At 44.7% G+C, this 26,431-nt stretch overlaps 1 protein-coding gene across 1 annotated transcript; it reads left to right on the top strand.

Annotated features, from left to right (window-relative positions):
• The first annotated feature begins 1,591 nt into the window (after positions 1-1,591).
• LOC127570894 (CASP8 and FADD-like apoptosis regulator) lies at positions 1,592-22,974 on the top strand. Its single transcript, XM_052016804.1, has 10 exons — positions 1,592-1,924; positions 5,309-5,745; positions 7,523-7,628; positions 12,259-12,394; positions 16,128-16,237; positions 16,718-16,805; positions 17,537-17,625; positions 19,610-19,688; positions 21,144-21,651; positions 22,095-22,974. The coding sequence occupies exons 2-10, from the start codon at positions 5,444-5,446 to the stop codon at positions 22,222-22,224; spliced, it is 1,548 nt and encodes a 515-aa protein (XP_051872764.1). The 5' UTR covers positions 1,592-1,924; positions 5,309-5,443; the 3' UTR covers positions 22,225-22,974.
• The last annotated feature ends 3,457 nt before the right edge of the window (positions 22,975-26,431 follow it).

Below are 26,431 nucleotides of genomic sequence, written 5' to 3'. Positions count from 1 at the left end.
CCATCATGTTAAATCTGGCCAAAAATGGATTTGAGCTTAATCTGCAGAACTGGGAAGTGGGATCCAAGGGGTTCCACTTTGCTATCCAAGGGGTCATCCAGGTATTTATTAAACACGGTGAAGGTTTCTGCCTTCACCACCCAATTGAGAGTGAGTTCCCAACCCCACTACTTGTTAATTGAAATAACTTTTTCTCAACACTTCTCTAATTCCTTTCATCAACTAACTTGAATCTGTGCCTCTTAATTACCCACCTCTCTAATAAGGGAAATAGATCCTTACTTTTTACTCTATCTCATAATTTTATACCCTTCAATTAAATTTCCCTTCAATCTTTGTTCCAGGGGAACAAACTCAGCTTTATCAGTCTCTCCTCATAAATGTAATTCTGCACTCCTGATAGCTTCATAAATCTCTGCATTCTCTTCAATGCAATGGCATCTTTTCTCTAATATAATGAGAAGGGTATGAGGTAGTCAGGTTATGGATGAATTTATTGTATACAGTTCTGGCAAGAACTCCCTGCTCTTTTATTTTATGCCTTGGCTGATAAAGGCAACTATGCTTTGTGCTACCTTGAGAAAGAGAAAGCTGTTGGTTGGGCTGGACGCAGTGAACCTGAGAGATGAGGAGTGAGCTGGGGTGGAATGGGTACCTGGCAGACAAGAGGGTTGGGGTGGCTTGGGGGTCAGATGTACTTTTGCTGGTGATGGTAGTAGGGGTGGCAGATGGAGAAGTGGATTAACTGAGAGTGGGGGTTGCAGACAGGGGCACCCTTCCTGCATGTATTATCCACGACACAGGATGACCGAAGCTCCCATAGGATGTAGGATATGTAGTCCACACCACACCACGTCTCCATTCAGTACAAGAACTTATTAAAGAGTAAAGTACCAGAACAGGATTGATTTCCCTCAATACACCCAATTTCCCCAATTGCCAAAATTCTGTTTTGTACTCTGTAGGAGCAGTACTCTGTGGTACTGGATTTTGTGCTGTTTTAACATTTTTTTGTTGGGAATCTGGGCATCAATGGCAAGGTCAGCAATTCAAAGTCAGTCATATTGGTGGGTCTGGAATCTGGTGGAATCAGATATGGACCAGACCAGGTAAGGATAGCAGATCTTCCTAAAGGACATTAGTGAACAAGATGGATTTTTACAATGTGGTCATCATTACTAGGAATAGCTGGGTTGTTACATCACATCATTAAATGTATTTCAATTCCACAGCTACCATGGTGGAATTATTCATCCAGTTACAACCATTGTGCCACCACCAGACCCCGGAACATAAACAACAGAAGCAGGAGATATTTGAAAAACCCTGAGCTTCGTTCTTTGTAGGAGTATTCTGTTGAACTGGGCTCTGTGCTACATACCATGGCGTTTAATATTGCACAAAGCCCTGCCTAGTATAGGAAGCATAGGAGTGGCATTAAAAGGGGAAAATTAGGAAAGCATTGAGAGGGTACATAAAAAATACCGGAAAGTAAAATCAGAAAGTCCAAAGATGTCTTATATCTGCACAGCTTGCAACCCTGTAGTAAAAGAGTTAACTATGGCCGGTGGAGGATATGTAAGAAGTTGTAAATGAATAGCCAGACCCAACCAACGCCTTGTTTAGAGGGCAGCAGAGGCTAGGGCAGCAGAGGCTGGGTCAGTATCGGCCCCAGGCGCAGCCCGGCCAAGCCGCTTCCGGTTTCCCTTTCGTTTTCGTTTGCAGCGAGGATCGATCCCAAGCGGCGCGATTCCGGTCGGTGAGATCCGGGGCGTCTCGTTGGTTCCAGTTGTCGAGGCGGAACAGCACCAAGCTGCGTGGGCGCAGGCCCGAGGCACGCCCGGGCATTGGCCGCTGCTGAGTGAGCGGAGGTGGCGCCGAGGCGACGGCTGGATCAGTCAGGGGAGCGGCAGGCCCCAGGCCGGTAGGGCCGCACGGACTTGGGTGGTGCTTTTTCCCGGGGTTAGCCTGATTAAAGGAGTTGCCTCCTCTAGTGGGGAAGACCTGAGGCCGTGTGTCTGTTCCCGGCCTGAAATGTGAACTGTTTTTCTCTCCACAGATGCTGCCTGACGTGCTTTGGTTCAGATTTCCAACTTGCATAGTTTCCCCCCCTCCCCACCTCCAAACACTTGGATCTTAGCAAAGATTCAAGGGGCCGAACAGCCTCCACCATTCTCCATTAACACATCTGGGAAGATGAAACCACCAGAATATAAAAACTAGGAAGATTTATGTTATTATGCCATGGTCTTATGCCAAGGCTATTGACTCTTCAATTTATTGATCTATTTTTCGCTGTTATAAATAGCACGCCACCCACTACATGTAGAAGGACATTGTAGGAAAATAACCTGTAAGGGCATTTGGCCCAGCCTTCGTGATTTGTGAAATTTCACTTCACAAGACTTTTTACAGCATCATATCACTTTTGTAAATCTTGGATTGGGTCCATTTACAAGAGGAGTGTGTTCCTGGAGAACATTTTGTCCAGTGAGATTTCCTAAATTGATAAGGCTGGGGCAAATCCATTTATGTTTTCTTTTCCCGCAGTGTCTTTATACAGACGATGAGAGGTGCGCTATTTGTTATACCATAGTGAAAAAATGTAAATCAAAGGCACATACCCCAAAGAGTTACTGATATTATAACTAAAAAAAATTGAACACTTATAAATCAAGGAATACTTCTTCCCCCTGACATTGACTCTATGCCTCTCCCTGGCAAGGATATGAGGCTGAATCTGCACCAGATGTTTGGTTTCACACCTGTGGATTTCCTGAGTATAGTTTAGTGTTGGTAAAGGACTTGTATTATTTCTATTAAAAACCCAACACAACTTAATTCCTTTTTATAGATGTTACACAGTATTACACAGGCCATCCCCGGTTACAGATGCTGACCTTACAGACAGCCCTGCATACGAGCAAGCTCCCATTATATTAAATTCAGAAGTCTGACATATGTACATATGTTTGTTCCTATATATGATAATTCATATATTATTGTCACATGTACTGAGATATAGTGAAAAACTGTTTTGCATGCCATCCATACCGATCATTCCAAACACGAGTACACTGAGGTAGTACAAAGGGAAAAGCAATAACAGAATGCAGAATATAGTGTTGCAGTTACAGAGAAAGTGCAGTGCAGATTGACAATAAACTGCCAGGATCACGACGAGGTAGATTCAGAGATTAAAAGTTCAACTTTAATGTACAAGAGGCCCATTCAGTTGTCTTATAATAGCGGGATAGAAGCTGTCATTGAGCCTGGTGGTGCATGTTTTCAAGCTTTTCTTTCTTCTGCCCAACACAAGGGGAGTGAAGAGAGAATGACCAGGGTGGGAGTGGTCTTAGATTATTTTGGCTGCTTTCCTGCAGCAGGTAGTGTAGACAGAGTCAAAGCAGGGGAGGCTGGTTTCTGTAACTGTTCAGGCTGTATCCACAACTCTCTGCACTTTATTGCGGTCTTGGGCAGAGCAGTTACCTTAACAAACTGTGATGCGTCCAGATAAGATGCTTTCCGTGATGCATCTGTAAGAATTGGTGAGAGTCAATGGGGACGTGCCAAATTTCCTTCGCCTCCTGAGGAAGTGGAGGTGCTGGTGTGCTTTCTTGGCTATGGTGTCTACGTGATTGGACCAGGACAAGCTATTGGTGATATTTACACCTAGGAATTTGAAGCTCTCAACCATCTTCACCTCAGTACCATATGTACAGGGGCATGTACCCTGCCCCACTTCCTGAAGTCAATGACCAACTCTTTTGTTTTGCTGACATTGGGGGAAAGGTTGTTGTCTTGACACCATGCCACTAGGCTCTCAATCTCTCTCCTGTACTCCAATTTGTCATTGTTTAAGATCTGGCCCACTACAGTAGTGTTATCTGCAAGCTTGTTGATGGAGTTAGAGTAGAATCTGGCCAGACAGCCCTCTCTTCCCCCACGTACAGTGGTTATTCTTTATAGTCAGTCTTATGTGCTTTTGATGGTGTTCATTGCAATACTGTGGCGGTCAGATTACCATATCAAGTGATTTTTGTGTATTTTCTGACATATGGACAAAATTGACTTATGGACAGCTGTAAAAAAAACAAACCCCTTCATTACCCAGAGATGGCAGGCACGGTAGTGTAGCGGTTAGCGTAATGCTATTACAATGCCAGTAACCCGGGTTCAAATCCCGCCGCTGTCTGTAAAGAGTTTGTACGTTCTCCCCATATCTGTGTGGGTTTCCTCCGGGTGCTCCGGTTTCCTCCCACATTCCAAAGGACGTACGGGTTAGGAAGTTGTGGGTATGCTATGTTGGCACCAGAAGCGTGGCGACATTTGCGGGCTGCCCCAGAACACTCTATGCAAAATATTCATTTCACAGTGGGTTTTGATGTACATGTGACTAATAAAGATATCTAGTAAAATTTTTCCAGTGAACCCAGTGAGTTTAAAGGGAGCATGGGAAATGGGACATTGATGAGTTTGAAGGGAGAGCAGGAACACTTGGTGAGCCAGATGCCGAACTACTGGAATTTCCAAACAATGGGATAACAGATTATCGCAGTTTTAAATGGGTGGGGAATACAAGGTGGAACTAGAGGGATAGGTCCAGGAGGTGGCTGAATATACAAAACTAGAGACTCTTCAGATTTGAACTGGAATCTTAGAAATATGGAAATTGCTGGGGCTCTGGTGATGCTTTTTTCTCTGGGGAATTCCAGTTGAACTATTACGCCGCAGGACAAATAAAGTCCCTAGAGATGTTCATTGTTCTTGAATCTCTAGTGCACTATTGTGACAAGAATAATATTGTCGAAAAGAAATGAGAATTCTTATGAGGCTTAATGAGATACATGCAAGATTAATGTTTCACTTGGATGGGGTGTCTAGAGACCAGGGTTATAGTTTCATAACAAGAGATCAACCGTTCTCAGAGATGAGAAGAAATTTCTTTACCCGTTGGCCATTATCTTTGGAATTCTGTACCCAAGAGGGCTGTGGAGGCTTAGTCACTGAGTGTAGTCAACAGAGACACCAATATATTTTTAGAGAGAAAGGGAATCTGGGCTTAGTGCAGGAAAGTGGTGCTGAGATAAAGGATCTTAAAGAATGGCTCAGCAGGCACAAAGGGCTGAATGGTTTATTCCTGCTTCCTTAACTTGTGTTGTTATGATTGCAACCAGCAGAGCAAGCGCAGCTTTAAAATAAAATTACACATTTTTCTATCATTTCTGGAATCAGTCACAGAAATATTAGGATGTCTCAGTAAATAAGGATGTGTGGTTGGTTAATCTGTATTCACTTCCCTGTTCAGGTCTCCGTCTGAGTTTTATTGGCTGCAAAAGAGAAGTTGGTAGCGTCAGGAGGAATAAGATCACACCACGAGAATATCCCTTGAGAGAATATTAGCTTCTGAGAAGCCGTCGGGAAGCTTGCTCCACTTTCTGCAATGTTTAATCAACGTGATAAGGAGATCAGAAGACAGGCCATGGGAATAGCTGCTGAACTATCCCAAGAGGAAAGTGCTATCATTGTGTTTTTGTGCACGGATTTTGTCAAAGGCTACTCGGTAATCGGGGAAGTGAAAGAACTGTTTGAGATTCTGAGCAAGCAGAACCTGCTGAAGCTCGACCTTCTAACTGAGCTGCTTTTTCGGATAAGGAGACTTGATATCCTGAGAAAAATGAAGGTAGACACGATCAGTTTGGAGAATAATTTGAGAGCTGGTAAAGGATACGTGACTTCATACAGGTAAAGCTACGTAACAACAGATGAGCAATAGAAATAGGAGCAGGAGTAGGCCACTCAGCCCCTCCTGTATGCTCTGCCATTCAGCAAGATCATGGCTGATCTTTTATCTCAGCACCACTTTCCTACACTGACCCCAAATCCCTTCAATCCCTTAAATCCAAAAACCTATAGCTATCAGTCTTGAATGTACTTAGTACTCAGTGACTGAGCCTCCACAACCCCTTGGGTTGGGAATTCACAAATTTCTTCTCATCTCTGACCTAGTGGCTTCCTGTTATTCTGAGGCTGAGATCCTTGGTTTTTGGTACCCCAACCAACAGAAACATTGTCCCATATCCACCCTGCTGTGCCCTAAAAGAATTTTGTATGTTTCAATGAGATCACTTCTCTTTCTCCTAAACTTTTAAGAGTATAGGCCCTGTCTTCATGATCTCTCTTCATAGGATAATACTCCCAGGAATCAATCTGGTGACTTCTATTACAAGTATATCCTTCCTTAGCTAGAGAGACCAGACCTGTACACTACTCCAGATGCCTCTTACCAGACCCCTTTTCTGATTTCAGTAAGATGACACCAAGGCCTTTCAATCTCTCATTATTTAAAGTGCATTAAAGAAGTCCTTTTGCTGTAAGCCATGCATTGATTCATTAAATCTTGGCCATTGCTCATTCACTGTTTATGTCTTTTAATGCATTTTCCCATAGCTAATGCACCTCATACCAGTGTAGTTTCGTAAACCACAGTATCCCCAGCTGTGCCTCCAACTTAACAGAGAATCTGGGTACATCTATTTCTTCTCCTGGGTAGACAGCAAATGGCATTATGTTGTTAGCTGTACTGAGCAGTCAGAATCGATGTTGTGAAGGGAGCGGAGAGCAACTCTGTCTTAGCCAAGCAGTCAGGGGAAGGCACGGTGCCCGTATTGGTCAATTACTGAACAGTTACAGCATAGAAGGAAGCCATTGTGTCTACCAGCTAAAAACAATCCAACTAAATTCATACCCACCACACCCTCTCCCTACCTTTATGTTTGGTCATTGTTGCATTAGATCAGGAATGTTTCAAGAATTCAAAAGAGTAATGGACACTTGGACCAATCTGAATGTAGGAATATCAATTTATTCATGTAAGTAATGCAACAGAAGGAAACATTCAGCTCCTTGAGACTGTTCTGCCTTCAGTTAGATCCTGTCTAAACCAATATATGTCCCATTTAGTCACCTTTAATCCATATTTCTGAGAACTTCATTTAATGAAACTCCATCAGTCTCTCAAAGTTCCAGTGCAGCATTTAGGGGCTGGCAGTTGTGGATTTCCATGACCCTGTATCTGAAGAAGTGCATTCTGACAAACGCTCCTCAACAGCATAGCTCCAATCCTGGACTCTCCTACCAGAGAAAATTGTTTCTCTCCACCTGCATTACCCATACCTTAATCATCTTAAACAGCTCAATTTCTAATTGAGAGTCTGGACTGTGCAACCTATCCTTATAATTTAACCCCTTTGGCCCCAGTATTCAAATGAATCTGTGCTGCAACCCCACAAGGTGGTTCCATGGTCTGTGTGCCTGAGGTTTCATCAACATGATGTGCAGCTGTAAGATGACATCAATCCCTGTGTAATTTAGTCCCTTAATATAAAGGGCATTACTAGTGTTATAGCTATTCCAGATGCCCTGTCCAATGGTCCTTTAGAGTACTTTAGAGCAATGCCCCAGAATAATAGAGCATTGGTTTATTGGGAAACCAGCTGATAATTTGCAATCCTTAACACAGGCAGCTGCTGGTGGACATCAGTGAAAACCTCTCGCAAGAAGATTTGAGATCTGTCTTATTTTTATTGAGTTGTCAAATTCCAAAAGGCCGCCTGGAAACAGTGAAGGTAATTGCTTTGTCCCTGGCCTGTCTGTGCATGAGCTGTGGCTGTGAAGTAGATGATGATTATGTGTAAAGTTATCCATCTGCAATCAAATGCTGTAAACTGCAACTTAGTTTCATTAGCCCAGCAATTTTTCTTGCATGATAGGGGGGGGGAACTGCACCCCAACAGCATTTTATCACCGTCTTCAGTCACATCCCAGATGAGTTTCAATCGTTGTCATTTACCGTCTGAATGAATATGACAGTAGATTGCTGAACAGCTAGATTGCAGGGACTTCATTTACAACAATAAACCAGATTGGTGCGCAGAATGGAAAACACTTTAATTGATCAACAAGATTCCTGTTGCACTCTGAAAACACACCTCGCCAACAATAGCTGGATTAACTTTATGAGAAAGCTCCCTCTCTCCTCCTCCTAGACTCTGCTGAATTTCTAAACATATCCTGAGCCAGAAGGCCATTCTAGAGACATGTCCTTTCTGACAATTCCTGTTCTTTTGGTCTTCTTGTTTTCACCCCTCCTTGCTTTTGCTTTGCCTCTATCACCAGACTGCACCAGGTGTATTGTGAACCCGGAGTAGAGGCAGAATCAGACTAATTTTTGCTGGGTCCAAAGGGGATTAGAGTGTTTAGCACTCGGGTACAGATAGAATCAGGTTTCATCATTGGCTTCCGTTAAGATTAGACTGGTCATCCTCCAGAAACTGTTCAACAGGCAGGGGAGGACTGGTATCGGTATATTCAACACGTGAGATGATCTGGGATCAGATTACTCTTCACCCAGTCACAGTCTTGGTCAGACTTTTCTAAACCTGGGAACATTCTAGGATCAAACTCTCCTGAACCTGGGAATGCTCTAAGAGCTGATTGCTCAAAAACCAGGAACACCTCAGAAGCAGATTGTCCCAAGCCTGGGATCAGATGCCTCAAGCATGGATCCAGTTGGAATTATAGCCTCCTGAACCCAGCATAGATTGTGATCAGATTTATGATACTAGGCCATTTATGGGCTTAGAAGACTCTCCTAACCCACAGATGTTCAGGGATCAGAGTCTTCTAAGTCCTGGAAGAGGCTGGACCAGACTGTCCTAATCACAGTAATCTCTAAGATCAGAGCTCCTAATGGCCTGGACTCAAATTGTTCAAAACTAGGAAACAGACCAAGGTCAAAAAGCCTGGATACAGTTTGGTCTGGGAGTAGACTGGAGACAGATGGCTCACCAATGAATACAGGCCAGCTTGGACTGTTTCAGAAGCTGGATGGTTTTACTGAGTCAATACATATCAGTCTGTTTCTGGTGATAAGAGCATTCAGAGCAGTAGTAGTCCTTTTGGATTCTCAAGCATGTTCCACCATTCAGGAAGATCTTGGCTTATCCAACCTTGGCCTCAGCACCTCTTTCCTGCTCTCTCCCCATACCGCTTGACTCTCTTATTATCCAAATATCTGCTGATCCCTGCCTCCACCTCTTTTGAGTTCCGTAAATTCACAATTCCAGAGATTCTGCCTCATCCCAGTTTGAAATGGACAATCCCTTATGCTGAAACTATGCCCTCTTGATCTAGGTACCTCCATCGGGGAAAGCACCTTCTCAGCATTTACCCTGTCAACCCTCCTCAGAATCTTGTATGTTTTAATAAGATTATTTCTTGTTGTTCTGTACTCTGACAATTATATGCTGAATCTGCTCAACCTCTCTTCATACACTAACACTTTCATCCCAGGAATTAACTTGTTCCACTTTCTCTGCACCACCTCCAATACAAGCACATCCTTCTTAAATATGGAGACTTAAAACTGTAAGCAGTACTCCAGCTGCAGTCCCACTAATACCCTGGAAAGCTGCAGCATACCTTACCTATTTTTATACTCCAGATCCCTTGCCGTAAAGGCCAACATTCCATTAGCCTTCCTAAAAACTTCTTGTGTTTCATGTACAAGGACTCCCAACTCCCTTTATTTCACAACATTTTACAGTCTTGTTACTTTAAATAATTTGCTTTCTCATTCTCCCTTCTCAAAGCAGATAACTTCACATTCCCCAGTGCATCTGCCAACATCTCGCCCACTCATTTAACCTGTCTATAGTAAACTGATAACCCACTATCCAACTACTTAGAAATCCCAGTGGTTCAGCAACTGGATCACCAGGTGACCTTTACACTTTCCATTCACCCGGGTCCTGTTTCCCACAGTCCCTTTCACTCCCCGGTTCCCAAGATCTCGTGCTCCCTTCCTACTCCCCAAAGCCCTGGATCCAGCACTCCCTTCCAACTCCCTGGGCCCCAGTTCCGGCCCTCCCAAGTACTCCTTGAGGCTCCGGTTCCAGCAATCCTGATCATTCCACGGGGCCCTGGTTACGTGTTTACTTTCAATTCACCTGGCTCTGTGGCTGCCCTCCCTTGAAACTTAACTGGTTCTGTTACCCAGGCTTCCTTTTGAGTTGCCAGGTGTATTGCAGGACAGGTCCTCCTGGGTTACAAACTCCCGACTTATGGATACCCATAGAAATGAGGGAGCATTTGGAAGACTGGCAAGATGGATGAGGATAGATTTGCTGGCTGCTGCAGGGCTACATGCATCTTCTGCCAGATGGGAAAAGGGCCATTCCGCGTGCCTTCTCACCTGTTATTTGGCACCTTATCAAGTGCCTTTTGGAAATCAAAATACAGCATATCTATTTATCCAATCCCTGTTTGTTACATCCTCAAAGCACTCTAGAAAGTTAATCAATTTCTCTTTCATGAAGCCATATTTACTCTCCTTAATTGTTTTATAGAGTTCATGGAGTCATAGAGCATGGAAGCAGGCCCTTCAGCCCAACTGGTCCATGCCAACCAAGATGGCCCATCCAAGCTAGTCCCATTTGCCAGCATTTGGTCCATAACCTTCTAAACCTTTCCAATCCATGTGCCTGTCTAACTGTCTTTTAAAAGTTGTTATTCTAGCTGCCTGAACCACTTCCTCTGGCAGCTCATTCCACATTGATACCACACTTTGTGTAAAAAAAAAGTTGTTCCTCAAGTTTCTATTAAATCTTCTCCCCCTCACCTTAAACCTATGTCCTCCATTTCTCGATTCCCTAACTCTGGGGAAAAAGACAGTGCATTCACCCTATCTATACCCGTCATGATTTTATACACCTCTATAAGATCACCTTTCAGTCTCCTATGCTCCAAGGAATAAAGTCCTAGCCTGTCCAACCTCTCCCTATAACTCAGTTGTTCAAGTCCTGGCAACATCCTTGTAAATCTTTTATGCACTCTTTCCAGTTTAATAACAACTTTCCTGTAGCAAATCAACTAAAACTGAACACAATATTCTAAGTGCGGCCTCACCAGCATCCTGTACAACTGCACCATGACCTCCCAACTTTTATACTCAATGCCCTGACCTATAAAGGCCAGCATGCGAAAAGCCTTCTTCACCACCCTGTTTACCTGTGACTCCACTTTCAGTGAACCATGTACTTGTGCTCCAAGGTTCATCCTTAGGGATGACACAACACTTCTCAGGGCCCTGCCATTCACTGTGAAGAGTCCTACCTGGATTTGACTTTCCAAAGTGCAATACTTCACACTAATCCAAATTAAACTCCATTTGCCATTCCTCAGCCCACTTATTCAGCTGATCAAGATCCCACTGCAATTTTTGATAATCTTCTTCATTGTCCACTATACCACCTATTTTAGTGTCATCTGCAAACTAAACAACCATGCCCTGTACATTCTTATCCAAATCGTTGATATAGATGACAAACAACAATGGACCCGGCTCCGACCCCTGAGGCACATGACCAGACACAGGCCTCCAGTCCGAGAAACAACCTTCCGCCTCATCCTCTGCTTTTTACCATCAAGCCAATTGTGTATCCAATTAGACAGCTCTCCCTGGATTCCATGTGATCTAAACTTCCACAGCAGCCTACCGTGTGGAACCTTATCAAAGGCCTTACTAAAGTCCATATAAACCACATCTACCACCCTGCCGTCATCAACCTTCTTAGTCACCTCATCAAAAAACTCAATCAAGTTCATAAGATGTGATCTCCCATGCACAAAGCCACGCTAACTACCACTAATCAACCCATCTTTCTAGATGTACATACACCTTATCCCTCAGAATCCTCTCCAGTAACTTGCCTACCACAGATGACAGACTTACTGGCCTATACTTCCAAGGTTTGTAGTTTTCTAAATCGTATAGTTAAATCTTATAGTTTTCTAAATGCTGTTACCTCATCAATAAAGGACTACAGCATTTTCCCAATGATGCATTTAGATTTATTGACCTATAGTTTCTTGCTTTCAGTCTCCTTTCTTTCCTGAAGACTGGCATCAAATCTGTGATGTTCCAATCCTCTGGGGCTCCAGGGATTAGGAAGGGATTTTAGTTGGATTACAATCAATGCATCCACCGTCACTACAGTCACTTCTTTTACGATCCTTTAGCCCCATTAGTTTGCCTAATACTCTTTTCGAGTCGTAGGGATTGTTTAAAGTTCCTCCCTCCTTGATGATTACCTGTTAATACTGGGGAGTGATATTAGGTTGGCATTTTCATAGGATCTGCTAGTTGAGTGTTGGGAGCTGGTCATGAGCTAATGGAGATTTCTTTTTTCCTGCCAGACTTTCTTAGATTTAGTTGTTGAACTGGAGAAATGTGGCAAAATTGATGAGAATAATTTGGCTGTGGTGGAAGATTGCCTGACCAGTATTCGGAGAATCGATCTGATGAAGAAAATCTCAAAATACAAGCAAATGGGTGAGTGCAAATAAATACTGGGGCAATGCAGGGGTAAGGGTGAGTGTAAACACGCAGTGGGGAATGGGAAAATTTTAAGTGCCAGGAAGAAGTACACTGGGGAGGGGGGATCCTGTGAAAACCAGGGAATACTGTGAAAAACTGGACAAACGCTTGAGAATAAACAGTGGGGAGTTGACAAGGTGGGAAAAATATAAACAAGGTAGTTGTTAACCTGGGAACAGATCAGACTCTTCACAGACGTAGACCGACATTCACAGATGTAGACTGGATTTGACCGTTCATCAGATTGCATGGGATTGTTACTGAATCTGGATGCATTACTCAGTCAATATTTATCAGTCCGCTTGTGGTGATCTTGGGTTGGGATTTTGATCAGTTCACTTGCAAACTTCTGAGTTAATGGAAACTAGCCACTCAGGAGTCAGCAGAACACCATTGGGAGAATAAAGACTCAATTTTGGGAAAACACTGAATGGGAGAGAGGGACTGGGTTAGATTGATTTTTTTGGGGGGGAGGATTCATAGAATAATCAATGTGTTATGTTGGATTCATAGAATCGTAGAATCATAGAACAGTACAGCACAATACAGGCCCTTCGACCCACAATATTGTGCCGACCTTTAAATCTCACCTAAGGCTATCTAACCCCTTCCTACCACATATCCCTCTATTTTAAATTCCTCCATATGCTTATCTAGCAATCTCTTGAATTTGACCAATGTACCTGCCTCCACCACCACCTCAGGCAGCGCATTCCACGCCCCAACCACCCTCTGGGTAAAAAAACCTTCCTCTGATATCTCCCTTGAACTTCCCACCCATTACTTTAAAGCCATGCCCTCTTGTATTGAGCATTGGTGCCCTGGGAAAGAGGCGCTGGCTGTCTACTCTTATCTATTCCTCTTAGTATTTTGTACACTTCTATCACGTCTCCTCTCATCCTCCTTCTCTCCAAAGAGTAAAGCCCTAGCTCCCTTAGTCTCTCCTCATAATGCAGACTCTCTAAACCAGGCAGCATCCTGGTAAATCTCCTCTGCACCCTTTCCAACGCTTCCACATCCTTCCTATAATGAGGCGACCAGAACTGGACACAGTACTCTAAGTGTGGCCTAACCAGAGTTTTGTAGAGCTGCATCATTACCTCACGGCTCTTTTAAACTTGATCCCACGACTTATGAGTGCTAACATCCCATAAACTTTCTTAACTACCCTATCCACCTGTGAGGCAACTTTCAGGGATCTGTGGAAATGATCCCCCAGATCCCTCTGCTCCTCCACACTACCCAGAATCCTGCCATTAACTTTGTACTCCACCTTGGAGTTTGTCCTTCCAAAGTGTACCACCTCACACTTCTCCGGATTGAACTCCATCTGCCAGTTCTCAGCCCAGCTCTGCATCCTATCAATGTCCCTCTGCAATCTTCGATAATCCTCTACACTATCTCCAACACCACCAACCTTTGTGTCGTCTGCAAACTTGCCAACCCACCCTTCTACCCCCTCATCTAAGTCATTAATAAAAATCGCTAAAAGCAGAGGTCCCAGAACCGATCCTTGTGGGACACCGCTTGTCACAGCCCTCCAATCTGAATGCACTCCCTCCACCACAACCCTCTGCTTTCTACAGGCAAGCCAATTCTGAATCCACACAACCAAGCTTCCCTGGATCCCATGCCCTCTGACCTTCTGAAGAAGCCTGCCATGTGGAACCTTGTCAAATGCCTTACTAAAATCCATGTAGACCACATCTACTGCACTATCCTCATCAATCTGCCTGGTCACCTCCTCAAAGAACACTATCAGGTTTGTGAGACAGGATCTGCCCTTCACAAAGCCATGCTGGCTGTCCCTAATCAGACCATGATTCTCTAAATGCTCGTAGATCCTATGTCTAAGAATCCTTTCCAACAGCTTGCCCAACACAGACGTAAGGCTCACTGGTCTATAATTCCCTGGACTATCCCTACTACCTTTTTTGAATAAGGGGACAACATTTGCCACCCTCCATTCCTCCGGTACCATTCCCATGGACAACGAGGACTCAAAGATCCTAGCCAACGGTTCAGCAATCTCCTCCCTCGCCTCTCCGAGCAGCCTAGGGAATATTCCGTCAGGCCCTGGGGACTTATCTGTCCTAATATTTTATAACAGCTCCAACACATCCTCTCTCTTGATATCCACATGCTCTGGAACATTAACCTTATCAACACTGTCCTCAGCGTCATCAAGGCCCCTCTCCTTGGTGAATACTGAAGAGAAGTATTCATTGAGGACCTCACCCACTTCCACAGCTTCAGGCACATCTTCCCACCTTTGTCTCTAATCAGTCCTACCTTTACTCTCGTCAGCCTTCTGCTCTTCACATAAGTGAAAAATGCCATGGGGTTTTCCTTAACTTTACTCGCCAAGGCCTTTTCACGTCCCCTTCTTGCTCTCTTCAGCCTCTTCTTAAATTCCTTCCTTGCTACTCTATATTCCTCAAGAGCCCTGTCTGATCCTTGCTGCCTACACGTTATGTATGTTGCCTTCTTCCTCCTAACTAGATGTTCCACCTCTCTTGTCACCCATGGTTGCTTCACCCTGCCATTCTTCCTCTGCCTCACCAGGACAAATTTATCCCTAACATCCTGCAAGAGATCCCTGAACAATGACCACATCTCCATAGTACATTTCCTTTCAAAAATGTGATCCCAATTACACTTGCAAGTTCTAGCCTCATAATTTGCCCTTCTCCATTTAAATATCTTACTGTCCTCTTTGCTCCTATCCTTGTCCATGACAATGCTAAAGGTTAGAGAGCGGTGATCACTGTGCCCCAAATGCTCACCCACTGAGAGATCTGTCACCTGACCCGGTTCATTACCTAATACTAGATCTAATATGGCATTCCCTCAAGTCAGCCTGTCAACATACTGTGACAGGAATCCGTCCTGGACACACTTTACAAACTCTGCCCCGTCTAAACCCTTTGGTACTAAGCAGGTGCCAATCAATTAAAGGGAGTTATAATTTGTGGCAATGATTAGATTGGTTAAAATAAGTTACAGGTAATGATGGTGATATATGTTTCTGCGGTATTCATTGTGGGCCGAAGGGCCTGTTCCTGCTCTGTACTGTTCTATTCAAGGCAGTTATAGGGTTCTGCAGGGGTTCTATTGGCTGTAGGTGACTGTATCACCTGTGACTTGGCACTCTCATCCCTGTGTTTGACATCTGTGGGTTCAAGTCCCACTCATCCGGGCCCCAGTTCCCATTCTCCCTTTCCTCACACCGGGGCCCCGGTTTCCATGCTCCTTTTCAATTTACCTGGTTCGCTGGAAAATTTATTATCACACTGTGTAACATCTAAACGTGTTGAGGTATTAAGCGAAGTAACATCCAATAGTCTGGAAACATTGTCATTCTGGCACCACTAAAGTCCTGAGCATGCTGGATTATCATATTTGGCTATTGTATATAGGATCTCCGTGTATACACTCAGAGGTTATGATTCGTGCATTAAAACGGTGGCTAGATTTCAACAAACTTCGTTGGCTGCAGGTATGGAAGGGCTGTATGGATGAATGTGTTCATGCTCATATAGCTCAGAGCAAGCTGCAGGTTTTTGTAGGGTGTGTATTTGTTCAGGATAGTTGCAGGTAACTGCAGGGATTGTGTAAATTGGAGCAACTTGCAGCAAATCATGATGTTAATGACAATATTGTAATCTCTGTCCCCTCTCTATCTTAGGTGAATGTGTTCATTCTGCAAGAAGATCTGATGCCTATCAGAACGTTATTCCCGTTTCTATTCCCCGGCAGGAGTGTGGATTTGGTCCGGAGCACATTGAACAAAATTGGGTCGGAATCTCTGAAAAGACTTGAAAATATTTATAAAATATTGTATTTTTTTTTTACTTTGGCTCCCCAGCTCTGCCCTTTCCCCTTTCCATGTTTTGCAGCTGGCATGGCTTTGATAATTTTGCATGTCCGGACTGGGGCTGACTGGAATTAGTGGTGTGGCTGTGTTTAGTTACTGAGGTTCTGTGTGGTTAACAAGAGTTCAGTCCCCTGCCATTGATTCTATCCCCCTCCCTGCTAACTGTCTGAATCTGAACCAGACTGTTCACAGCAGTGTCATATTTAATCCAACGATGATCTGTGTTACAAATCTACGCTTTCATTGTCTATTTCCTTCTCATCAACATTACCCAACTGTGCTCCTGGCTCGTCTATCTCTAGATGTGATTATTCTAATAATCCCTCCCTTCCAAAATCTTGAGGTTTCCTGAGACTGCCTGTTTTAACTCTTTATTGCTGTTGTTTTCTTTCATCTTCCAGGTGATAAGCAGTGTGCAGCCTGTGATTACAAACCAGTTATTGAGACAGCATGTTCACTCAAATTGCCCAGGGGTATCAGTGGCCGTGTGTAAGTAACAATTGCTAAATATGGATGTTAAACTCTGTACCTGGTGTAGGGGAGCTTCTTATATCTGCTGAGTTAAACCATTCCATGTCTAACAGTTGCATGTGTGCATGTCATACTTCGGACATTCAGTGATCAATGGGCTGGCAGTGAGTGTAGGGGACGTGTATTTATTGATTGTAGTGAGTCTGTGAATTCATTGTCAAAATCAGTGTTTAAAGCAAAGATCATGTTGGCATAGATTTGATAGAAGCTAAAGGAAGGGTGAGCAAAAGGGATAAGGGAGTGGGGTGAGCTTAGGAAACTGCTTGAGAGGTGGCTAAATGCCAGTGGGGACTGTTAGAAAGAATCATCTGTTACCTTGTGTTTCTTCTGGACCAGTGCAGTGGTTTAAGAGAGTAACGAAAGAAATGCAGCAGGATTCTCAGGACCTGAACGAGGGCAGAGTGTGTGAGGTTCCAGCTGGGGCCCCAGATCACAGTCAGAATGGAAGTGCAATCTTGCTTGGCCTTCGCCTGGCAGATTTTGATGGTGCACTAAGAATTGGGGCTAATGTGTTCAGGCAATGCCACCTCTCACCATGAGAATACATTCTTCTCTCCCAAATCATGGCTTAGATTTATTCCTTGTTATTGTTAAATGCTTCTTCATTTGGATGTCGAAGCTGAATGTAAATGTTCAGTTACAGTTTGTGACGAACTGCCTCACTCAACCTGCCTGTTTTTCCTCTGCAGCTGAAGAGCACAGAGAGACAACACTGAGCAGTCCCATGCCCGAGTCAGCTCAGGCCACTGCTCCAGGAACAAGCTGCGCCGTACAGCAGGTAGCAATAGGCGCACGTCGTGTGCTGGAGCTGGAATGGTGTCACAGTGTGGCAAGGGGAAAGAACATGAATTTGAATGGGGAAAGGGGAGTTTCACACATGTGGGATGTGGGTGCAAATGTTCTCACCTCAGTGAAAGTTCCGACAGCCAGAGATGGCTATCTCACAGCGGGGAAGCGGCATTTGGTCACGTGCCGTGGGAGATGGGGCTGGGACACTCTTTAGGTGATTGCTGCTCAGGCTGGTTACATATGAAGGAACGCTCAGGGGAAGTTGCACGTATTGGGGAATGCTTGTTATTGGAGGGGTCAAACACAATGGGGTACTTGAAGGAGAGGGACAAGGATAGGAAGGGACTGCACACACTAGGGAGCTGTTGAGAGCAGGGTTGGGAGTGTCACCCAATGGTGGTCACTCTTGCAGGGATCCAGGGATTGCTGCAAGTGGGAGAAATGTTGAGCTCAGGGTGGAGGAGGTGATCACCTGCTGAAGAGAGTCACAGAGTCACTTGGCCTGGATACAGGCCATTCAGTCCACCAAGTCCATGCCAATCATCAAGCACCATTTACACTGATCCTACATTAATCCCGCTTTTTATTCTCCCCACATTCCCATCAACTCTCCCCAGATTCTACCACTCACCTGCACTCTCGGGGCAATTAACTTACCAACTCACATGTCTGGGATGTGGGAGGAACCCATACGGTCACAGGGAGAACATGCAAACTCCATACGGACAGCACTGGAGATCAGGATTGAACCTGGATCCCTGATGCTGTGAGGCAGTGGCTCTACCAGCTGAAATATTGGCCAATGTGGGGTTTACACGTGCACATCATGATTACAAGAAAGGAAATATGCAACGCTGGCACTATTGGAGAACAGCCTATTGGGTGATCTCCTTCCCATCAAAACTGTCGAGGGCCTCGCATGCTTGGACCCTTGAATGGTATGGGTAGGGTGGCTGGTGCTTTGAACATGAGCCCCAGCAAGCTTTAGCCCCTCTGAGAGAGGTGGGGAAACAGGTTTGTATTTTCCCCATCCCAGTTCCGCTTCCCTCATCACCGAGGGAACTTAGTGAAGGCCAGTAACTCTCCTCAACAGATGCTTGGAGACTGAAGAGACATTTTGTGATAGCAGTTTAGGGTCTACATCACACCAAATAGCTCATATATATCACCTGATTGAACTCAGTGAAAAAAAAATACCCTTGAAGTCCTAAAGAGATTTATAGCCAGTGAATTGTATTCATTAGTGTAATGTAGGAAAGGTGACAAGCTCCCACAAGTGCAGTGTAATAGACCTGATAATCCTTTTATCAATGACATTGAGGAATAAATATTGGCCAATGCACTGAGGAAGACTCTTCTGCCCTCCTTCAAAATGGTGTCGTTCATCAAAGGGAGTAGACAGGCTTCAATTCAGCATCTCTGAGCAAAGGTACTTCAAACACTGAGCACGTTCTTACCACTTACTTGTGTGTGGCTGAGATTTTTGTCTCAAGACTTTCAAGTAGGACTTAAACCCATTAAACCAACACTGATGGAGTCAATTCTGTGCTGCAGGTAATTAAATCCAATTCCCTTCGCAGTTTGTTACCCGGTGCAGCATTCCAGTGCTTACTCTAAGTCACAGTGGCTGCTGTCATCACACATTGTCCTGCAGGTGGAAACTGTGAGTCAGAAGATCGAGGGTTCAAATAGCAGTCTGAGGACTTGTGCACAGACATGGGCTGACATTTCTGAAGTACTGAAGGAGTGCTGCGAAGTTAGAGCTGCTGTCTTTCAGTGGACAGAGTAAATGGAGACTATTTCTTCCCTCTGGGTCACTGGCTCATGGCCGATTGGGAGAACAACAAAGGACCACCCATTCTGGGACAAGTGAACATTAATCCCTTTCCCAACACCACTAGAGCAGATTATCAGATTTAAAGCACTGTGCTAAATGCAAGTTTTTTATTATAATGCTGTTCTTTATGTTACAGAATATACTGGGGACTTACAAGATGCAGAGTAACTCCACTGGCCTTTGTTTAATCATTGATTGTATTGGAACCGATGCAGGTGAGTGCTCTGAGCTGCACTCTATGTAGTGAGTACTGACCCTTCTTAGTGCATCCACCCAGTTTTCTGTGCATGAACCCCATGTAGCTGATTGTTAACTCCCTTCATTAACTGATCATTAACCCTCCTCCACTTGAAATGCAATAACCTGCCACAATTTTCTGTATATTAACACTGGCCCCCACCCACCCACCCTTTCCCTGTTTGCTCTCCATTGTCTCATCATTCCCTGTGTGTTACTCCCTTTAGTCAAATGTACATTTGATCACCTTCATCTGTTATGTATTTAACCCTCTCCCCAACTCCCCTGTGCATTGCATACTGTATATTAACCCAGCCCCCAACCACTCATTCTGTCCCTCAGTTCTCCATGTTGCTGCGCACACCTTGTTCGCAGTGCATCAGGACTTACACATTATTAAATCCCACCATGTTCCCAAGTTTTAAAATCTTCTCCTTCACCATGATATGTACTGCGTAGGTAGATGCTATGGCCAAGAAAGCACATCAGTGTTTCCACTTCATCAGAAGCCTAAGGAAATTTGGCATGTCCCTGTTGACCCTCACCAATTCTTACAGATGCACCATGGAAGTCATCCTATCCGGATGCATCACAGCTTGGTATGGCAACTGCTCTGCCCAATACCGCAAGAAATTGCAGAGAGTTGTGGATACAGCCCAACCTATCATGAAAACCAGCCTCCCCTCCATTGACTCTGTCAATACTTCCTGCTGCCTCAGAAAAGCAGTCAACATAATCAAAGACCCCTCCTACTCCAGTCATTCTCTCCTCCCCCAATTCCATCAGGCAGAAGATGCACCACCAGACTCAAGAACAGCTACTATCCCACTGCTCTAAGACTTTTGAACGGACCTCTTGTACATTAAAGAAGAACTCTTGATCTCTTAATCTACCTCGTCATGGCCTTTGCACCTTATTTTTCTACCTGCACTGCACTTTCTCTGTAACTGTGACACTATATTCTGCATTCTGCTATTGTTTTTCCTTTTGTACTACCTTGATGTACTTATGTATGGAATAATCTGTCTGGATGGCATGCAAACAAAAGCTTTTCACTGTATCTCAGTACATGTGACAATAATAAACCAATTACCAATTGTATATTTCCCCTGATTCACAAGTAGATGTCACAGTGGATCAAATCCCTCTCTTTTACTACTTATTATTCTTCCACTTTCATTTAATAACACTCCCTTCCATATGTAATGAACCTCAGCCAATTAACTCCCCTTGTTCACTGTGCATTAAACTCCTCCCTCACACTGTACATTAGTCCATTAACACCAATCTCCCGCTTTCTTTCCCTTCACTGCTCCCTCCACGTTCCTTGTGTATTGACCTCTCCACCGCCCTCTTTCCCTATTTAGCTGCCCCCACACCTCTCTTCCTCACGTATTGACTGTGTTGCCCATGCACCCGGTTTGTTCCTCCAGATCTGTTGAAGAAGACATTTGAGGCCCTGCATTTCCATGTCCTCCTCCACCTCTATGTCGAGCTGAACGAGATGGAAAAGATTTTGAAGGAAACATCAGAACGGGATGACCTGGCCACTTTTGACTGCTTTGTTTGTTGCATTGTCAGCCGTGGGACACGGGATTGCATCCTTGCGGTTGATGGGACTAGCCCTGGACTTTACTTTGAGCAAATCCAGCGCTATTTCAAAGGGCAGCAGTGCCGCCCCCTTCTGGGCAAACCCAGGCTCTTCTTTGTTCAGGACTTCCTCATGGCTACGGCAGACAGCGAATTGGAGATAGCTGGTGCCCAGAGTAATGGAGACCCAATTCAAGTTGATGGCAATGACTGGGAGGAAATAGTTCCTCAGGAAGCAGATATTCTGTGGTGTTGCTGCCAGGTCTCTCAGAGCCTGCTTCACCAGGCACCTCAACAACCATCCTCCTTCATGTGCACTCTGTCAAAGTATCTGCGAAAATATCAACACAAGTAAGTACTGGAGGTGCAAGTACGTCATGTGAGTCCTGAGCCAGGTGTGGGTTCACCAGGTATGGCCCGAGCTTTGGGTTCACCAGTCTTAGAGTTCCACCAGTATGGTGAAGGTGGGGCTGTTTTAAAAAAAAAGAAATTGCCGGAAATATTCAACAGATCAGGTAGCATCTGTGGAGAGAGAAATAGTTTCAGGTCAGTGACCTTTCTTCTGAGTTAGGAAGAATGGTTACTCAGTTAATCATGGTTACTCAGGATTTAACAGGTACCCTTGGTAAATCTGAAACCCAGTGGTTACTGCAGATAGACTTTGAGAAATTTGTGCAGAGTCGCAGTCTGTGCTGGGGGCATTTGCAGAGTCGCTGTCTGCGCTGGGGGCATTTGTGAGGTGTTTTTGTGTTTTACCAGAATCTGTGATTGACTTTTTCCCACACTGTCTCTAGATCGGATTTGATTTCGATACTAACAGAAGTGAATAGGAAGACGATGTTCAGAAATGAGCAACTGAGCCAACTGCAGCCCACGCCTCTCATCCTGCGACACACCCTGAGGAAGAAGCTCATCTTTCCCTGACTGCCATCACAAATCCACGCATCACTCTGTACTCTGCGTTAGGAAGTAGATGAAGCACTCATGACCGGTGATGAAAACCTGTTGACAGTCCGTTAGCAGATCAGTCTTTCCAACTTGTCTTGAAGCAGTGATACCTAGGTATTTAGTTCAAGAGGGGTGAGGCACGTCCTCATGTTGGGGAGAGGTACTGGTGTCACTGTGGGCTCTCAGCCAAATAAGAGTGGTCCCAGCCAGTGAGGTATGCACGAGAGTGAAGGGGCACCTAGACCATCATGAAGATCTGAATTGCTAGGGGAGGGGATCTAGGTGGAGGAAGTGGGCTTAGGCTCAGAGGCTGGCACAGTGGAGCACCTGGTAGAGCTCTGGTGCTGTCTCATGTGGCATTTGCACATTCTCCCTTTGACCAGGTGGGTTTCCTCCCACATCCCAAAGATGTGTGGGTTGGTAGGTTGATAAGCCACTCTGAATTGCTCCTAGTGTGTACGTGAGTGGTAGAATCTGGCAGGGAGTTGATGAGTATGTGGGTGGACGTTATAAGGAAAATATTGGGAAAATGATGCACGGAAGGTTATAGGAAAAATTAGTGTGGGAATGGGAATGTGCTGTGAACCAGAATAGACTCAGTGGATTGAATGGCTGCCTCCTATGTCATAAGGTCATCCTATGCACACCTTTAATTTTTGCTACATCATAAACTTAATGCTTTCTTCTCAATCAACATTTGAATAAAATCTCTTATCATTTGTCTTTATGCAGTTTTGCAATAGTTGCTGTCACACTGTACTTTTCTGTTTCAGCCTGAAATCTGGAGAACTGAGCACAACATTGGGCTCTGGTAACTGCAGATGAGGCTGCATGTTCAATTCAGTGTGGCTGTTTTGCAGAAAGAAATTAGAGCATTATGTAAGAACTTCCTTTAGAACTGGGAGCAGGAGTAGAACAGACAGCTCCTCAAGTCCACTGCTGCTCAGTAAGAGCTTGAAGTTCTTCTGCCTCAGCTCCATTTTCCACCTTCTGGCCTGCCCACCTATTTCCACCAGAGTATGTTGGTGGCACAGCAGTTAGCTTACCAGACTAGTAACCTAGAGGACCAGGCTAACCAGAAACAGGAGTTTATATCCCACTGAGGCAGATGTGGAATTGAAATTCAGTTAATTATTTGGAATCTGAAAAAAAAGCTAACAGATCTTAATTCTGATGACCATGATATTTCCAGAAACTCACTGGTGTTCTTCAGGGGAAGAAATCTTCCATCCTTATCCAGTCTAGCCTATTTTTGACTCTAGACCCTCAGCCATGTGGTTGACTCTTAACTGTTCTCTGAAATGGCTGAGCAAGTCGCTCAATACTATCTACTTTAAGGGGAGCAAAGATTAAATTGGCTGGTTCAACTGCTTCAACCTGGGCACTGAATTCAAACACAGTAAAGTAGCTCCCAACCCCGTCAACTTTGCAAAGTCCTCCTCACAAACATCTCGGGACTGGTGTCTAAGTTGGGAGAGCTGTCCCACCAACTAATCAAGCAACAGATGATCTGGTCCAACTCACAGAATCATATAGACAATGTACCGATGATTCCATTACAAATCCTAGATGTGTCCTGTCCCACCAGCGGGACAGGACAACTGGAGGGCAGGAAGAGAGCGGGATGAAGCAGCCCTAAGAGTCCTTAATGATGACTCTGACCCTCATGATGTCTTAATGCATCAGGTCAAGCATGGATTAGGAAACCTCTTCCTGATTTCTACCTACCATCCTCCTTCAACTGATGAATCAGTGCTCTTCCATGTTGAACAACACTTGGAAGAAGTACTGTAAGTAGCAAGGACACAGAATATGCCCTGGGTGGGGACTTCAATGTCCATTGCCAAGAGTGGCTTGGTAGCACCACTACTGACTGTCCGGAAGGACATAGCTGCCAGGCTGAATTTGTGGCAGGTAGAGAGTGAATCCATATGTGGGATAAACCCACTCAACGTCTTCCTCACCAGTCTGTCTGCAGTGGATACATCTATCCATGACACCATCAGCACTATGCAGACAAATTTCTGTCTTTACATGAAGAACACACTCACCATATTGCATACACAATCACAGCCAGTAACTTATACCCCATGTGCAGTCAAGCCACGTGACTAACCTTGATCCAATGAGGAACACTGAAGGGCATGCCCAGAGCAGCACCAGGAATAGCTGAAAAAGAGGTGCCAGCCCAATGAAGCTGCAACACGTTAGTGCTCAGTGTGCAATAGGCAGAGCTGTGCAATCTCACAGCCAACAGGTAAGGACAAAGCTGCAGTCTTGTCATAAATGGTGGGACAATTAAACACCAAATGGATTCAGAAGATCTTGGATTATCCTCACTCTCAGCGACAGCGGGGTTCATCAGTCACAACCACATTCAGCCACAAGTGCAGGGTGAATGATCTATCATGGCTTCTTCCTGACAATCCTAGCATTACAGAAACTGATCTTCAGCCAATTCGATTCTTTCCCAGTATTATCAAGAAAAGGCTGAGATACTGGATGCGGTGTAAAATACAGAATCCTAGCTGTGGTACCGAAGACTTAAGCTCCAGATCTAACAAACTGTACAAGTGCTGTTACAACAATGGTACCTACCCAAGCATTTGGTAAATTGCCCGGGCATGTCCTGTTCACAAGAGGCAGGACACATCCAATCTGGCTCATTACTGCCCAATCTGTCTACTCTGAATCATCATCAGCAGAGTGCCGATAGATGTTATTGATGGTGCTCTCAAGCAGTGCTGACTCACCAGTGATCTGCTCACTGATGTTCTGAATTTTGTCAGGTTCTGTTTTTATTTCTGCTGAAAATGGTTTTTTGAAGACACTGCCCTAAGGAACCCCCAAAGTAATGTCCAGCTGCTGGGATGATTGACATCCAACAGCCACAACCATCTTTCCATGTGTGAGGTTTATCCCCAGTCACTGGAGGGTTTCCCCTGATTCCAATTGACTTCAGTTTTTCTTCTGGTACCTCACTCTGTCAAATGATGTCTCACCTCACTTCATCCTCTCCCAGCAGGAACAACGAGTCCATTGACTCCACTCCTTTTAACATTCCTGAACTTCTCTCTCTCACACTCCACCACCACCACCACCCACAACATTTCCTCAGGCATATCTCTCTCTCTCTACACTGCCTGGATCTCTCCTGCGCTCCCTCCAAGCACCCTCACATGCTGTCTCTGTCATTTACACTGCATCCAGTACCTCAGCCTTTTCTTGACATCACATTGGAATGCACTGGTTCAAGACCAGTCTCCGTGATGCCGGGGATCTCCAGAAGAAACTGTAATGGCACCACACTTGGCACTTGCAGGTGAAGATGCTTGCAATTGTTGGGCTCCTTCTGTATTCTTCATTGAACCAGGGTCAATCTCCTGGCCCGATTGTAGTGGTACAGTGAGGAAAACGCCAGGCCATGAGGTTACAGGTCATGGTGGTGAACATTTCTGTTGCTGCTGATGGTCTACAGCACCTCATGGATGCCCAGGTTTGAGCTGCCAGATATGTTGTGAGTCTATCCCATGCAGCATGTTTGTAGTGACACACAATATAATTAAGGGTGAGCTTGGTGTGAAGGTGGGATTTTGTCTCCATGAGGATTGTGTGCTAGTCACTTCTACCAATACTGTCATGAACAGATGCAGCTGCCACAAGTTGATTAGTGAGGACAGAGCCAAACGGGTTTAGAATTCATGTTGGTTCACCCACTACCTGCTCCAGTCTGGCAGCGCAAGGAGACGTGATCACTTTGATCTGAGGTGGTGCTACCATCCATGCCCTTGCTGTTTCCAACATGGAGGTGCACTGATTAAAGAAGTAGGGGTGATAATCTGGAGGTCTCCCTGCTCACCTTTGACCTGATGCCATGAGATTTCACAAAGTCTGGAATCAATGTTGAAGAAACCAAGGGTTACCCCTAACTGCCTGTGTATTTCTGTCTTGCCAATAGAATTATATTATGATAGAGGAGTCTTTCACATTGTCTGTAATGTCTATGAGTATGGCTGTGTCAGGCTGTTGCTTTGTCAATCTGTGGGACAGCTCACCCAATTTACAGAACAGCTGTCAGATTTTTGAGAGGAGGAATCTGCAAATTCAGTTCGGTTGGGAGCAACTAATTTGGTGCCTAGGTCAATGCCATGTGGTTTGCCCAGTTCTATTCTTTCTCTGATTG

The sequence above is a fragment of the Pristis pectinata genome, chromosome 1 (genome assembly GCF_009764475.1).
Source record: "Pristis pectinata isolate sPriPec2 chromosome 1, sPriPec2.1.pri, whole genome shotgun sequence".
In the NCBI taxonomy this organism is placed as follows: domain Eukaryota; kingdom Metazoa; phylum Chordata; class Chondrichthyes; order Rhinopristiformes; family Pristidae; genus Pristis; species Pristis pectinata.
Note: the sequence above shows the minus strand (reverse complement) of the source record. Positions and strands in the feature narration are given on the sequence as shown.